This window comes from Mya arenaria, chromosome 12, assembly GCF_026914265.1.
Source record: "Mya arenaria isolate MELC-2E11 chromosome 12, ASM2691426v1".
Lineage (NCBI taxonomy): Eukaryota > Metazoa > Mollusca > Bivalvia > Myida > Myidae > Mya > Mya arenaria.
The window spans coordinates 22,140,492-22,157,737 of record NC_069133.1 but is presented as its reverse complement, the minus strand read 5'-3'; the positions used below and the strand labels follow the sequence as shown (position 1 = coordinate 22,157,737).

At 36.4% G+C, this 17,246-nt stretch overlaps 1 protein-coding gene across 1 annotated transcript in view; it reads right to left on the bottom strand.

Moving 5' to 3' along the window:
* Positions 1–1,211: 1,211 nt before the first annotated feature.
* LOC128211507 (dynein axonemal assembly factor 9-like) overlaps positions 1,212–17,246 on the bottom strand; it is a 74,714-nt gene continuing 58,679 nt past the window's right edge. The window contains exons 24-34 of the mRNA XM_052916373.1: positions 16,478–16,566; positions 11,927–12,079; positions 11,068–11,144; positions 10,460–10,590; positions 8,530–8,618; positions 8,118–8,302; positions 7,723–7,797; positions 7,172–7,353; positions 6,222–6,287; positions 5,305–5,398; positions 1,212–4,138 (exon numbers count right to left, since the gene is read on the bottom strand). Coding sequence (XP_052772333.1) covers positions 4,029–4,138; positions 5,305–5,398; positions 6,222–6,287; positions 7,172–7,353; positions 7,723–7,797; positions 8,118–8,302; positions 8,530–8,618; positions 10,460–10,590; positions 11,068–11,144; positions 11,927–12,079; positions 16,478–16,566 — 1,251 coding nt within the window. The 3' untranslated portion in view covers positions 1,212–4,028. The remainder of the gene's footprint in view (positions 4,139–5,304; positions 5,399–6,221; positions 6,288–7,171; positions 7,354–7,722; positions 7,798–8,117; positions 8,303–8,529; positions 8,619–10,459; positions 10,591–11,067; positions 11,145–11,926; positions 12,080–16,477; positions 16,567–17,246) is intronic.

Sequence of the window (17,246 nt, the reverse complement as noted above, 5' to 3'; positions counted from 1 at the left end):
CATCGTATATCGGTCCGTCATCTACGGTTTCCAACTGGAGATCGCTTAGGCCTAGTGACATCAAACTTGGAAGGCAAGTTGGTCATGTCACCACGAGATGAACCGTATTTATTTTGAAGTCAGTGGGTCGAAGGTCAAGGTCTTAGTGACCTGAATCTGAAAAGGTGTTGCCGACCAATAACTGGAAACGTTTGGGCGCAATAATCTAAAATTTGGTAGGCAGGTTGGTCATCACCAGCACCTTAACTAGTTTGAAGTCAATGGGTCAAAGTTCAAGGCCGTGTTAACCTTGAGATGAAAATCCGTTTCCGATCTATATCTGAAGAGTGCTCTAGCCCAGGAACCCCAAACTTGGTATATTGGTTGGTCATAGGCAGCAGATGAACCCTAACGAGTTTGAGGTCAGTGGGTCAAAGGTCAATGTCATTTCTAGGTGACATTTATTCAAAAATTGAAGAACGCTTGCGAACAAAGACCTCATGTTTGGAAGACCAGGTTGGTCATACCAGTAGATGAACCCTATGACTCTGAGGTCAGTGTGTCTAAGGTCAGACAGGTTGGTAACAACCAGTAGCCTAACGATTAGGAGGTCAGTGGGTCTAAGGTCAAGGTAGTGGCCCAGTGATCTCAAACTTAGTATGGTGGTTGGTCATCTGTCCAACAATGCCTTTTTAGGGCATTTGTCATGTTCCTGCGATAGCTCTAGTATTATTTCTTATATTCATGTTAATTGAACTTCAAACAATAGGTCAATTAGAGAACTATGTTAAGAAACTTAAACAAATCGGTTTGTTGCCATGTATAATTTACTGGCTGTAATGTTCCTACCGATTTAAGATTTTTTAAGTTATGAGTAGGATCTTGTAATGAAATGGGCCCTGCTGCATTTCCAGTGCAAATTAAACAATTATTGGGTTCCAAATGATACTGAAGTCTCAAAGCTTTGCCAGTGTTCATTTACAATATTGCACTTTCATACTGATATTGACACATGTTAAAAATCCACTTTGTGTTTTTCAACATTCTTGGACAAGCCATATGCAATTAATGCAGGACTTTACAAGACAACATTCTTATTGTTATTGATGCAAATCATCCTATGATTGGCCCATGTCCATTATTTTGACGTAAATATGAATTTGAGTTTTGGTTAGACTCCTGGTGGGGCATTTCTAAATAAACAAAAAAATAAACAAAGCAATTTTATTTTTTATATTTATTAATACTGAGCAAATCTTAAAGGCTGAACAAATTCATAAAACACAAACAAGCATCAATTTCAGATCTTTTGAGGGAAATGTCAATAGAGTCATTCACATCTTACATTTAAATAATATGAAGATGAAAACATATTGAACTGGCAAAAAAGATACCTGTAGTTATATCAGTTCAATAAACCACAGAACAAAAACCCCCACAAAGAACAGGCATTTGGCTCATTGTTCATGTCTCAAATACTGAATTATATCCATTTGGGGATAGGTGGTGAGATAAACAACATATCTGAGGATATCTTATGCCATAAATATATTAATCAATAACTGAGCCAATGGCTACCTCTGAAATGTAGGTAGATTGAAGGGCAAGTTTATTTAGTATCAATACATTTATGGCATCAGATGTAAGCTTATCTCACTAAATATGTCCCAAACATGTGTAAGCTTATGCGTTCCTTATCTCACTATACATGTTCCAAAGATCCATTCCTTATCTCACTATATATGTTCCAAACATGTTTGCCTATCTCACTTTATATGTCCCAAACATGTGTAAGCTTATCTCACTATATATGTCCCGAAAATGTGTTCCTTACCTCACTATATATGTATATATGTCCCAAAGATGTGTTCCTTATCTCACTATGTATGTCCCAAAGATGTGTTCCTTATCTCACTATATATGTCCCACAGTTGTGTTCCTTATCTCACTATATATGTCTCAAAGATGTGTTCCTTATCTCACTATATATGTCCCAAAGATGTGTTCCTTATCTCACTAAATATGTCCCAAAGATGTGTTCCTTATCTCACTATATATGTCCTAAAGATGTGTGCCTTATTTCACTTAATACGTCCCAAAGATGTGTTGCTTATCGCACTATATTTGTCCCAAAGATGCTTTGCTTATCTCAATTTGGATGTCCTCAATTTTTTTATCTCACTATACATCTCCTCAAAATGAATACCTCACTATACGCCCTAATAGATATATATCAAAATTTTAAACACATACAATGACCTTAATGCCTGTGCAATAACGAGAAAAGAAAATATGATAGAGAAGAGAAACATTTTCACAAGTATAGAGGTATTTGCAGAACACAAGGAACAAGAAGCATACTTAACATGTACAACATGGCATGTGAACAAGACTGTATAAAGTTTACGTTACTGTATAAATAATGGACGGAATGTTAATGTTTCTATCACAATTACTTGGCTGCACCAACATTTGAAGCTCTAACAGCTGCACAACCTTAATTAAACATTTATATATCCTAAACAGAAATTAATTGGTATGATTTGTTTTTATACACTGGCCAGTGTTTAATGATTAATGTGTTGTTATGGAATGTGACTTACGAGTAAAATACAATACAATGTGATATAACCAAAATATTAAAGCATTATTTATAAATATGAGAAATACTTAATTGACAAACATAAAAATATGGAACACAAAATCTACATAAACTAAAATATTTAAAGTGCTAATTAGAGACCTTTATAAATTATTTGAAGAGCTTTTCAATACCTCTTTAATTGATTTGAAGAGGTCTCTATTTTTTGTTGTGATCATTACAATTCAATTGTTGCTATCACTAATTGAATTAGAGAGCTCTTCAAATAAATTGAAAAGTGCTCTGATACAATTAATGAGGGCAACAACTGATTTGCAGATAGCTTCAATTGTAACAAATATGTTCTTATCCATAAATGATTTGAAGTTCAATTGAAGAGCTCTTAACTTCAATTGATTGGGAGATATCTTCAATTAAATTGTAGAGCTCTCCAAATGAATTGGAGAGACCTCTAATTCAATTAATGCCATCATCAATTCGATTAATTTCATTAAAGCTCTCTTTAATTGAACTGAAGAGGTCTGATTAATTGAAAAGCTCTTCAAATATTTGAGTTTATATAGATTTGGCATTCCAAACAAACATATTGTGGAAAAAACAACGAATACAATGTAGCAATTCAGAATTGCCATGTTATCAAACTACATATAGTATTGTATAAATACAAATATACATCTTTATACAATCAATCACAGATTTTACTATGAATGCAACATTACAATTTTACAGCTGAACAAGAAACTTTACAAACACTCACAGTATTACATTAACAACAGTTAAAATTTTACCCAATAAAGCAGTTCACACAGAAATAACACCATAAAAGTAGGTCAACATGTTATATTCTCATTTTTACTTTCAAACTTTATCCTTTCTTATGACCTGAGATCAGTTCTTATTCTTGCTATACATACATACATGTACATGAACATGCTATTCAGATCTTTCTATATTTTATAATAACAATTTATAAAACAACAACAACAAAATCAGGAAATATTCAAAATCCATTATTACTCTTATATTAGTACCATCACCCTACTCATATCATAAACTTTAAGCCTAATATAACTTTATCACTTTCTGCCTGTCTGATTCATTATGAAGCTCATCCCCATTCTGATTTTTGAATACAATTGAGTGGAATGGTCAAGTATGTTGTCCTGGAAAAATGCATTTAAGTAGTGCCCTTACTTAATCAAATAGGTATCACTTCATGGTCAAACAAAGTGACACTCCAGTGAATTCTATGATAAGATGTCCCTGTGATGTTAACTAAGTGTCACCCCAGTGAATTCTATGGTTTGATGTTCCTGTAATGTTAACTAAGTGTCACCCCAGTGAATTCTATGGTAAGATGTTACTGTAATGTTAGCTAAGTGTCACCCCAGTGAATTCTATGGTAAAATGTTCCTGTGATGTTAACTAAGTGTTGCCTGTGTGTAGTCTATGAGAAGAGGTCCATATAGCTGGCTAGCTGTTCCTCCACCTGTGCATTGTGGGCCTTGATATCTGCATTCTTCTCCTCCAAGTACCCTCTCACAAACTCCTCCAGGCCTAGAAAATAGTACATAAAAAATATTATACAGAAAGTCATGAAAAGGAGCATAACTTATTAAGAATTGCAGTTTTACAGAAATGGTAGTATGTGTGCCAAGTTTCAATTGAAAAGCTGAAGTTAAGGCCAAGGTTAATTTTTTCACATAGATGACATCATCGTTGCTAAAGCTTGTTTTAAAACTCACATTCCCTTAATTAATTAAGCTCGCATAAAATTACAATAAACCAAAGGATTACAATAACAAACTTTCAAATCATCATGAATTTCTTTTTTTGAAATTCCAAATCGATTCTTTTGATTCATAACAATAATAAATGAATGCCACAGAGCAAACAAATGTGCCCCAGAGCAAAAAAAGTGTGCCTTCGAGCAAACAAATGTGCCATAGAGTAAACCAGTGTGACACAGAGCAAACAAGTGTGCCACAGAGCAAACAAATGAGCCACAGAGCAAAAAAATGTGCCAAAGAGAAAACAAATGTGCCACAGAGCAAACAAATGTGAAAACATGTGCCACAGAGCAAACAAATGTGCAAACAAATGTGCCACAGAGCAACTTATGCCTGTCTCTTATTATTTTGTAGTTCAAAAAAGGGGCATAACAACTATTAAAGTTAGATATTTGGGCCTTGCTGTACATTTGGTATTGTCACTAGCAATATGTGTACTAATTTTCATTTTTAAATATCTTGAATGATTTTTTAGTTATGACCAAGGTTGACGTTATTGCACGAAACTGACCAAGGCTATGATATACAATAATACAATACAAATACATTTGTATAGCGCAAAAGGTATTGTTCAATATTCGATTGCGCTTCACACAGTTCATGCGCTATTTCACACAAGGCCAAATCTGGTAGGCTCTTAATTATAAAACAGTCCAAACAAATAAGTTTTCAGTTCCTTTCTAAAAATAGGTTCACTTTTAATGTGTTTTATGTCTCTAGGAAGAGCATTCCACCATTTTGGCCCAACCACAACAAGTGATCTGTCAGCAATTCTGGTTCTGGTTCTTGGAACAATAAATTGAATGTCATCAATAATTGAATGATGATACCTCCATTTCTTAATTTGCAAAACAGAAAAAACTAAAAATAAATTTGTGTATCTCATTCATTGTCACAAAGCAGACTGGCATAATTTACAAAACTAAATTGCACCTGGATGTTTGTCCTGCTTGGTGCCGTCAAAGCTGACATACTGGGTGCCGTTGTAGAACCAGCCCTCTGGTAGGACTTCCAGGTGGTGGGTCTTCTGTAAACGAGAACAGGTAGGGAATTAAGTAATTGCATGATAATAGACACCCGCTTCACTGCTTGGAAATGCCTAATTAATCAATTTTGCAGATATAAATACCAAAGTCAGTAAACTCAAGTGTAACCTGTTGGTTCAAATATTTATCTTAAGTGTTTAATGCTCTTGTGTTTTTATCTTTTATATTTATTTTCCAACAATAGAAGTCTACAAAAAGAAGTCATGACCAACCACCCCACCAAGTTTGAGTATCATTGGTCCACACTTTAGGAGAGTTTAAGTCACCATGACCTTGATATATGACCTCAACTGGGGTCATATTCTGGTCATGACCAGCCTCCCTTCCAAGTTTGAGGACCATCAACTTTATTGATTTGTATTTTAGGTCAGCACATATGTGACGTTTGACTGAACTCAAATGAACAAGGGTCATTTGTCATGACCAAGTTCCCTAAGTTTGAGGACCTTAGGCCCAAGCTTTCTCTAGTTATCAATCAAACAATGTTTGTCTACTGACCGACTGAAAAAACAACCTGTGCAAAGCAATATACCATTACTTCTTTGAAAGTAGGCTTAATAATTATATTTTTCACAATAAAGGCTAAGACATTGTATGACTTCCATAAAATGGCCATTGCTTAGTTTTTTTGTGCCTGGCATCTTTGAAATAACTTTCCTCAGTGTAAGTGATGTTGTAAACAAACTAGAAAATTAATGAAGAAAATTTGTGTACAATAGAAGAAAATGAAATTGTTTACGAAATATCTTAACAATTTTAGATACAACATATGTATATGCTCAATGTAACACCACATAAACCTACATGAATTTTGTTGATGACATCTCTGCTGACATCTTTCCTTGAGATCAATGGCTTCTTCTCTGGCTTCTGAAAAATAAAAATGTAAAACATTGAACATTGAAAATGTGCAAAGGCCCATTGCTGGTAATTTTTGTAAGAAGACTGTTGCAAGCTATCATGATTTTCTCACCCCTGGACATAATACCACACAACCTCTTTTTGCACAAAGACAGACAATGATTTTTAAATTTCTTTTATGTTGTTTCTGAATAGAAATATTTCTCTCATTGACCAAGGGACATTACCAGTACTCAATGAATATTATAGGGAGATGAATCCTGCTACATTAACAAGTTATGGCTGACACTGTTTTGGTACCATGCAAATTCTGATAATGATAACACCAAGACTATGGCAATACTTCTTAATACTACTAATTCTCTTAAGCAAAACAAAAAAACATGGCATTTAATAACAAATAGAAATCTGACCAGAAAGAAGGACAGTTTAACATCTACAATATCTTAAACACGGAAGAGTAAAAGGGTAAACCAGTTCGATTTACTATAGGATTTAATTATCATTTGAAGTGGCACAGGTTGCATAGGTAAATGCCAATGACAGATAGATTAACAGTCATTCGAAAAGCCTTTACGTTAATTTATAAAAATGCAATGATTGAGTCCAATTTATATGACCTAGCCCCTATCGAGCGACACTTCAATAGTTTACACTCTCCAGTTCAGCCCTATCGTAAACACAGCTACAAGCTGATATGAGTCACAAGTCTGTTTCTTGGATAAGATCGACATTAATGTCCTTTTTGTAAGGACAAGAGAATTCGCCCCTAGTGAGGCTCAAGCCCATGATCTCTCATGTGATACGCTGATACCAGCACATATGCCACAGTGAAATAGAAACCACTAACCCATAAAAATAATTATATAGTTTTTATCAAAACCTGCACATACCGGAGGGGCACAGTCTCGCAGCCAGTCCTTGAGTTTGTCCGGAGTAAGGCCACATCCAGTAAAGACAATCGTGTTACCCGGGGCCTGGGTTTTCTCCCTTGCTGTCTCCGTGTAAGGGGAGATAACTAGCTGCCCACTCAGAGTTGTGTACCGCAGCTCCATACACTCAGACGGCTTGGAGTCTTGAAGATTAACAAAATATAAAGTTATGTGTATTGATACCATTCTGACATCATTTGATAATCCCAAGAACACAGTTACTCTCTGCTTCATTGAGTTCCCTGCAACATGGCGATAGGAAAATCTCAGAATCATGAATAAATAATGAGGCAGTTGCATTTGATTTTCTGAAAACCAGAAATAGTATTTGTATGATGAAATTAACGTTTAATAATTTTTCACACTGCAACAGAAAATATTATTCCTAAATTTCTAAGATTCTTTCCAACACCGAAACCTGACAGGCAGGTGGATTACATCAAAGTGTAATTAAACTGTTAATACTGCAGTCCTCTACAATCATGAACTCAAGATTTCATAAAATCACTCACCTGTAAACCTTAGTTTTCCATGTACATTATATATATTTCCTACAAATGGGAAACTCCCTTGATGAGATTTCAAACCTGAAAATAAGGGATTATAATCTTCACAAAATAGCATTGTTTTTGGTAACAACATCACAAAATGGGTAAAAAAATCATCTAAAGAAATGTATTGAGGGATGGGAGTAAGAATGTTTTAAGTGACATTAATTTAAAAGAATGAGAATGTATTTGCTTTCAGGCCTAAAAAATTAAAATGTCCTTTTTAGTTCCAGTACTATCACTTTTGGTTTTAAAAGTGGCAATAAAGAATTTGGAAAACATGATCATTATAAGATTTCACTTTTCTACTTAGATTGCACGTAACACCAATGGAAAACATTTATTGAAAGAAAACAAACCTCTAAGTTTATTGACGAGTTTATGCTTATCAAGTGGAAGAGTGAAGTTGAGCTGGACGGTTCCCATCACAGGTGTGGATTGGTTCCCTGCCCTCCGCCAGCTGGGTACCAGCAAGTATCGAGCCCGAACCTTCTCTAATGAGCGCCAGCTCTCCTCGCTCAATATGGCATCCACATCCATACTCCTGACAAATTAAATCACATGATCAAATATCAATCATCATGTTATTCAAATAATCTAACAATTACAAGGTTCAGATAAGTTTTAAGGTTTTTAACAAAAGTAAAATATCAATATCAAAGTAACATTTTTTTTTTAACAAGCCCTGCTGCATGAAATCCTTGCGGGCTTGTGCTTATTTCATAAACTGATGTACATAATGTATCAGGCAATGATGTTACAACGTTATACCTGGAGACATTGCCTTGCTCTGCCAGAAGGAAGGCCACATCCGGGTTCACAGACCGCAGCATGTGTTGTATGGTCTCCAGGTCCTCATTCTGGCAAATATATCAAATAATGAATGACTTGAATCACAATGTCATATGCCTTTACTGCATCAACAAAATTATAGACTCAATGTTACTACAAGAGCTGTCACAGAGACAGCGCGCTCGACTATTCCGCTGCTTTTTGGTGTATGGATTGAAAAGTTTTGGCGAAACATGCATGGAACACTGTTAGATAAGAATTTAATGCAATACATGATGTGCTGAGATATTTACATAAATTAAATGGAAAATATTTGAGGTGGTACGTAACGTAAATTCTAAGTCGAAAAAGTGGCATTTTTTTGTCAAAATGCTTGATAGAGTTACCTCCTCCTGTGTACATGATGGGGGTATGATGGTGAACAAGCATGCACAGTTTCAAAGCCAGATGTCAATGGACTTTGAAAATATTTGAGGTGGTACGCAAACTTTAACGTAAAATCAAAGTAGAAAAAGGGGCATAATTATGCCAAAATGTTTGATAGAGTTACCTCCTCCTGTGTACAGGCTGGGGGGCATGACGGTGAACAACCGTGCAAAGTTTCAAAGCCAGATGTCAATGGACTTTGAAAATATTTGAGGTGGTACGCAAACTTTAACGTAAATTCTAAGTAGAACTAGAAATGTGTCCATAGGACACGGATGCCCCCACTTTGATTTTTTGTCACAGAAAATAAGCCATAATGATTATTCAGGATAATCTGCACATATAGGATAAGTTGAGTTGAGTTGGGTTTTACGGCATCGCAAGACTGTATAGGTTATATGGCGCCATTCAGGCAGGAAAAAACTTGTTGGATCCACATCTCATTTACATCGAGATGATATTTTTTAAGTATTGTTGGGAAATAAAGGGCCCTAACTCCTAAATGATTAAAGCGATTTCCATGGCTATCGAACTTGATCAAGATATTATGGTCACAATCATGTATGTAAAGTTTGGTGAGGATTGGACACATACTTTTCAAGAATTAGATTGGAAACATATATTTTTGAAGTATTTTTGGCAAAAAAGGGCCGTAACTCCTAAATGACTAAAGCGATTTCCGTGACTATCGAACTTGATCAAGATATTATGGTCACAAACATGTGTTTAAAGTTTGGTGAGGATTGGACAAACGGTTTTCAAGAATTAGATCGGAAACATATTTTTGAAGTATTTTTGGCAAAAAAGGGCCGTAACTCCTAAATGACTAAAGCGATTTCCATGACTATCGAACTTGATCAAGATATTATGGTCACAAACATGTGTTTAAAGTTTGGTGAGGATTGGACAAACGGTTTTCAAGAATTAGATCGGAAACAATCTTCGGGACGTACGTACGTACAGACAGACAGACAGACAGACAGACAGACAGACGTACGTACGTACGTACGTACGGACAAGGGCAACCCTATATGCCGCCACTTTGTGGGGGCATAAAAAGGGGTATAATTTTGTCAAAATGCTTGATAGAGTTACCTCCTCCTGTGTACAGGTTTGGAGCATGATGGTGAACAAGTGTGCAAAGTTTCAAAGCCATATGTCAATGGACTTTGAAAATATTTCAGGTGGTATAAAAACTCTTACAAAAACTTAAGTGGTTACGCCGACACCAACGCTCGGGTGACTACGATAGCTCTCCTTATTCTTCGAATAGTCCAGCTAAAAATGAATCGCAAGTCACAGGCATCCAAAAATAGACAAGAACAAGCTATTACTGTAATACAAACAATATTTTTCTTTAAACACCTGTAAAAATGTGGTAGATTTCTTTATGCAAGCTTCATTTAATAAGTGCAACTGATTCAAGTATATTCTTATACACTTAAAATCCCATGCTTTACATCAAGAAGTTGAGGCCACTGACCTGAAGAGTGGTTGAAGAGGTCATGACAATCTGGTTGACCCAGCCCTGGGCACACGTGTTCAGAAGGTAGGGCAGGGTGAAGTGGTGCTCCATAAACACATTCAGGGGGTCCACACACGCTGTCACTGAACCTGTTATTGATTTAAAACAGTTATGAACAAGAGGGGCAACTGTCACAAGATACACTTGTTGATAGCATGATTTTATTTTAAAGATTATGTAAGTTAAGCAATTCAAGGGCCATAACTCTAAGGTAACTGGGGAAAAATGGCTGCTTATCAAACTTGGCTGAGCAATGCTGCCAGTATACATATTCAAGCCTAGTGATGATCAGTCAAATGGTCTTCGAGTTACAGCATGGACATCATAAAGTCTTCAGTTATTGTTTCATACCTGGGCCAGTTTCAATACAGATCATTTGGCTTAAGATCATAACTTTCTAGGCGTAGCTCAGTTTTGGCATAAGTTGCATTTCAATAAAAATATCATGAAGACATTTATCACATAGATTCTACCTGTGGCTTTACAGTTGAATCCGAGTACTCTTATGCAGCATTTGTTTATGACTAAGATATCTTATCAAAACGAAGTCCATGCACTTTCCTTACCTATTGCACAATGAGAGCGGACATCAGGGTCTGGATGGCACTCTATGGCTTGAACCACACTCACAATGTCTGTGTATCTGTTACAGGAAAAACATGTTAGCAAGCTTTGTGGTAATCAAATAAATATATCCATGATAATATTTCGTTTAATAAAGTTAAGCTTTAAACTTTTAAGCAGAGGCGTAATTAACTCTTTTCAACATATATTTCATATTTATGGTAATATCTAGTACCTTTTATTTTCGATCTCTGTTTGTAAAACTTTTGATTTAAACAATGCCCCATGATCACAGCTTAATTAGAAACATGTGCAAGATGGAAAAAAAGCTGTTTAAAGAAAAAAGTTATTGCTTATACATAGTTATTATGCCTATTATATAATTACACTTAAAGTTTAAAATAACTGTTGTGACCTTGACCTTTGACCCCCCAAAGCAGTAGGGGTCATGTACTTGCCAAGGGAAATCTACAACTGAAGTAGCAGGGTCTTAGGTCAAACCAATATGGAGTTTTTTTGCCGACAATGTTTTCATGTCTGCAGACTGTGACCTTGGTCTTTAAGTTACTGATTCCAAAATGAATAGGGGTCATGAACTGGTAACAAGGGCTACCATCCATTAACTTTTAAGAAGTTATTTTGTGGACAAAATTTTAATGAGATTTTTTACTGTGACCTTGACTTTTTGCCCCAAGAGAAGGGGTCATAAACTGGTCAACTGGAGTTTCATGGTTCTAGGTCAAACCCTTCTTGAGTTATTATGTGCACATGACATGGTTTACCAACCAACCAAAAGACAAACTGTCGACCAACACTTGCTTACATTAGTGAAATTGTAGAACTAATAAATGAGCCACTAACCCTGGTACCACATAGATGACTCTAGTGTTTCGTGTGGCCATCTTTCCCTGCTTGCGTCGGCGGTGGACGTTGAGGGTGGCCTTCAACTTGGCCTGAATGTCCACTGGGCTGAACTGTTGTCTCCCGTCAATTACCGGCTTCCAGACAACATACCTGCATTTTAAAACCATAAGGCATACATCTGTTTATGAAATAACATTGTGCACCCTTAAGATAAAAAGCAGGGGGATATTTCCTGTATCATGTCGATTACAATGCCTATACCTATATATCATGTCTCCAACATGAGTGATACAATGCCATTGGTCCAGGTCTGGTCACTCGGTGACGCCATATTTTTCCATATTGTGTCACTTAATTATATCCTACTTAAATGGCGTCTACTTTCTGATTTCGATGAAAAATGAAACATTTTCCATAAATTGATCAATGTCAATAGGTTGTCAACTTGATATATACGTTACAGGGTTAGTAGGTGACTTCATATGGATTATATATGGGCTATAGGAAACCATATTCTGGTTCGAGCTTCACTCTTAACGGATATGATTTCCTTTGCCTTGTATATCCCATATACGGTCACCTACTAACCCCGTAACTTATATCTCGCCTCCTACATGAATGACGCTATCCGATTGGCCTAGAGCAGTCACGTGCACGATGTGTATAATCCATACACCCCCTGTAATTTCCAGTATGTTTCATACCATTCCTGTAACTTTCATACTACGCAAAAGACATAACAAAAATGGCGGCCGAAAAATTTGTAACTTCTCTCTCGGCTTATCTTTTCACTGTAGGGGAGCTAACTCATGCACGTTATTGAATATCCATTGTATTCAAGCAATCTGTTGTGTGTAACCGACTGTTTTACATGAGTCAATGGTTACAAAGATTAAATGGCGATTCAAAAACGATTTACAAGCACAACAAGTGATGAATCTCTCAAAAAAAGGGTAAAATTAAATTCAGAAGAGACGCTTCGATGCAACAAGAAATCTGCAAATGTGCTGAGGAGTTACCTTCAAGAAATTGTTAAAAAATAAATGTTAAAAACAGTAAACTGTTGTTGTTTTTCTTATTATTACATTTATTGACTGTGATACATCTTTCTTGTACAGTTATAATTTAATGTGACCTTACTGCGAAAATATTGTTACGACCTAGCCCCGTGGTCCGTCGACGCTATCAACTGTCCCTTTTAGGGTGACCAAGTATTTGAAGTGTTCCCCTCGTGACTGCCCCTCAGGTACTGGTAGCGAAACCTCTCAATGGCAGTTAAATTGTATGTAGTCTAACCATTGCGTGTCAAAAACTAGTTCACCGGGAAGACAACTCAAATCGATGTTTACAAGTTTAATAAACGTTGGAAAACAGTACACCAGCGGAATAAATCATCATTTAAACATCAAAAGAAGAAAAGGTACAGAATGCAATCGCTGGGTAGACACAGGAAAACGCTATATCATCGTGTTGAAGTCCTTTAAACATTAATTTTCCGCGAATTTCCTATATAATTCTTTTTGGATTTTATCAAGGAGACAAATAATAAAAATCGTTTCATTTGTTATCGTTTTCTATTTCCAGTTAAATGTCAAAACCAAATGCCAAAATGGACGAAACGCCCGAGGGCGAATCGTATGGGATGTGCTTCAAGCTATGTCCAAGTTGCGTCTCCTCTCGATTCTGGAAAACCCCGCCTTATATACACACATGGTCAAATGACCGAAAATCACGGTCATATGACCCGACCGAAAATGACCCGACCGAAAACGACCCATATATTTGGGTCAAATGACCCAAAAATATTGGCTGACAGCCAATCCAAGATGGCGTCGTCATAGATCGTGAACTATTGAAAAAGTAAATAAACAATCTTCTCTACATGAACACGAGGATATTCACGTCTGATATTCTGTGTCTTTACCCAAGTTTATCAGGTTTGTGAGCAATGAAATCTGAATAAAATAAATGTAGATAACTTTGTGTAGCATTTATAATAACTTTTATCCCTGTGGAATGATTGCTCACTCGGCGGTGGCAAAATTCAAACAAGGCTGGCGCGCCTGGAATGTCGGGGCGTTGCTAGTTTCTTGTGTGATTTGCCATTGACCGATAACAACAATAATACATATTATACAAAGAATAAGGTACGTGCATATTTTTCTAACACAACCGTACATATGCTGGGGCATATCAATATGTATGCTGTCAAACAATGTTATTACTATATTTAAATTGTTATTGTATTTATTCCAAATAAACTTGATTTCATAAACTTTTTGTATTTCTCAAGATATAATTTTGAGACAATATTTAAACGTCACTGAAATTTTCATAACAAATACATTATATCTTAATATAATCTTATTATTAAAGGTTCTCGGTGAGATATATTCGTTACACTGTTAGTAGCTGGAGGGGTATATGATATACACCCCCAGTGGTTTCATACCACTCTGGAGCTTTGCTCTTGCATGGTATGAAACCACTGGGGGTGTATATCACATACCCCCCCCCCCCCCAGCTACTAACAGTGTAACTAATAATATGTATCGCACAACTAAGAATGAAACTACGGTAATAGCAGAACATCTTATGTTTGAATAAGAGTGGTCTAGTGGTATGGGTGTATGCCTCTCTCCCCAGTGCTATTGGGTTCGATCCTTACCAATGTTCAAAGAGAACACCAGTTCTGGTTTCTGTCTAGGAAATGGACTCAGGAGTGGTTCATATTTCAGCTGTCTTCCCAATTCAGACATTTGTTATGAAGCAAAATAATAACTACACAAGAAACGCCGCAATGCAACGAAACCAGGTTTTTAATGATTGACAGAAGAACTTCAGCTTGTGTCTTTTTTTCTATTTTTAGTAACAGTGACCTTGACCCTAGGGACCCCAAATGCAATCCATTGAAAGATATCCATAAACTCTTCCTTTATACCAAGATGTGTCAGGATATGTCAACTTAAGTTATTCAGTTTTAACCATTTTGCTATTTTTAGTAACAGTGACCTTGAATCTAGGGACCCCAAACGCAATCCCATGAAAGTATCCATAAACTCTTCCTGTACACCAAGTTTATTCAAGATATGTCATCCCTAACTAAAGTTATTCAGTTTCAACCGTTTTTCTATTTTTAGTAACAGTGACCTTGACCTTGAACCTAGGGACCCCAATCGCAATCCCATGAAAGGTACCCATAAACTCTTTCTATAGACCAAGTTTGGTCAAGATATGTCAACCCTTACTAAAGTTATTCAGTTTCAACTGTTTCTCTATTTTTAGTAACAGTGACCTTGACCTTGACCCTAGGGACCCCAAACGCAATCCCATGAAAGTTCTCCATAAACTCTTCCTATAGACCAATATTAGTCAAGATATGTCATCCCTAACTAAAGTTATTCAGTTTCAACCGTTTTTCTATTTTTAGTTACAGTGACCTTGACCTTGACCCTAGGGACCCCAAACACAATCCCATGAAAGGTCTCCATAAACTCTTCCTATTGACCAAGTTTGGTCAAGATATGACAACCCTAACTAAAGTTATTCAGTTTCAACCGTTTTTCTATTTTTAGTAACAGTGACCTTGACCTTGACCCTAGGGACCCCAAACGCAATCCCATGAAAGGTCTCCATAAACTCTTCCTATTGACAAAGTGTAGTCAAGATATGTCATCCCTAACTAAAGTTATTCAGTTTCAACCGTTTTTCTATTTTTAGTAACAGTGACCTTGACCCTAGGGACCCCAAACGCAATCCCATGAAAGGTATCCATAAACTCTTCCTATTGACAAAGTTTGGTCAAGATATGTCAACCCTTACTAAAGTTATTCAGTTTCAACTGTTTTTCTATTTTTAGTAACGGTGACCTTGACCTTGACCCTAGGGACCCCAAACGCAATCCCATGAATGGTACCCATAAACTCTTTCTACAGACCAAGTTTTGTCAAGATATGTCAACCCTTACTAAAGTAATTCAGTTTCAACCGTTTTTCTATTTTTAGTAACAGTGACCTTGACCTTGACCCTAGGGACCCCAAACGCAATCCCATGAAAGGTCTCCATAAACTCTTTCTATTGACCAAGTTTAGTCAAGATATGTCATTCCTAACTAAAGTTATTCAGTTTCAACCGTTTTTCTATTTTTGGTAACAGTGACCTTGACCCTAGGGACCCCAAACGCAATCCCATGAAAGGTATCCATAAACTCTTTCTATTGACAAAGTTTGGTCAAGATATGTCAATCCTAACTAAAGTTATTCAGTTTCAACCGTTTTTCTATTTTTAGTAACAGTGACCTTGACCTTGACCCTAGGGACCCCAAACGCAATCCCATGAATGGTACCCATAAACTCTTTCTATAGACCAAGTTTGTTAAAGATATGTCAACCCTTACTAAAGTTATTCAGTTTCATAGGTGAGTTTGACGTCGCCCGGCCGCCATCCCGCCCGCCCACCCGAACAACGATGTTCGCCATTCTAATAACCAGGTTTCATTATGTGAAAACCTGGTTAAAAATGCATAAAGAACAATGAAAGTTCATTTACCTGTTTTGTTCCTTGGACATGCTGGTGAGGATATCACACATGTCCTGTTGGTGGGAGCCGGGCACACCACTCAGGATTGTCACTACTATCTGTAGACATACAAACATACAGATGGTCACAACTATTTAGAGTGGCAAGTGCATTTAATTTCAAGCATTGATGTAAAAAACCCTCTTTGGATCAATATTTTTAACAAAAACATTAAATCTTTGAAATATGTCCAAGTATACCCCCAAGTAAAAATATATTTGAAGTAAAAATTATTTCAAAATGTTGAACATGATCACGTTTTTGATCAACATCATGTGATATGCGTGACTGTTCAGCAAAGAGTTACAACCCCTGTGTGGAGTTTGTATTTCATGACCGACAACCCAATCACTTATGAAGCTGACTGGGCCAAACATGAAGTGATTTCACGTTGGCTCTGATTCCTGACGTTAGAATATATATAGTATATAAGTAGATGCCTTTTCTCCCACCTCAGTTAAACAAAATTATGTAAAAAAGTATGTTTTTGCTGTAACTCTTTTGTGCTAAGTGAAAATAAAAGCGTATGGATATGTGATAATTTGTGGTTGTCATGGATATGCAGTATATCGCGCAGTGATTCGGGTTATGTTAACAGTCAAATCGTTTTTTAAATAGTTCTGAGGAGAGTGAAGCATTATTTCTTGGTGCATGAAAACTGTTTTATGGTGACATTTGAAGCGAGAAATAATTAATTAGCTTTCTAAATATTGCCACAAGACAAGGTTTCCATGATGCT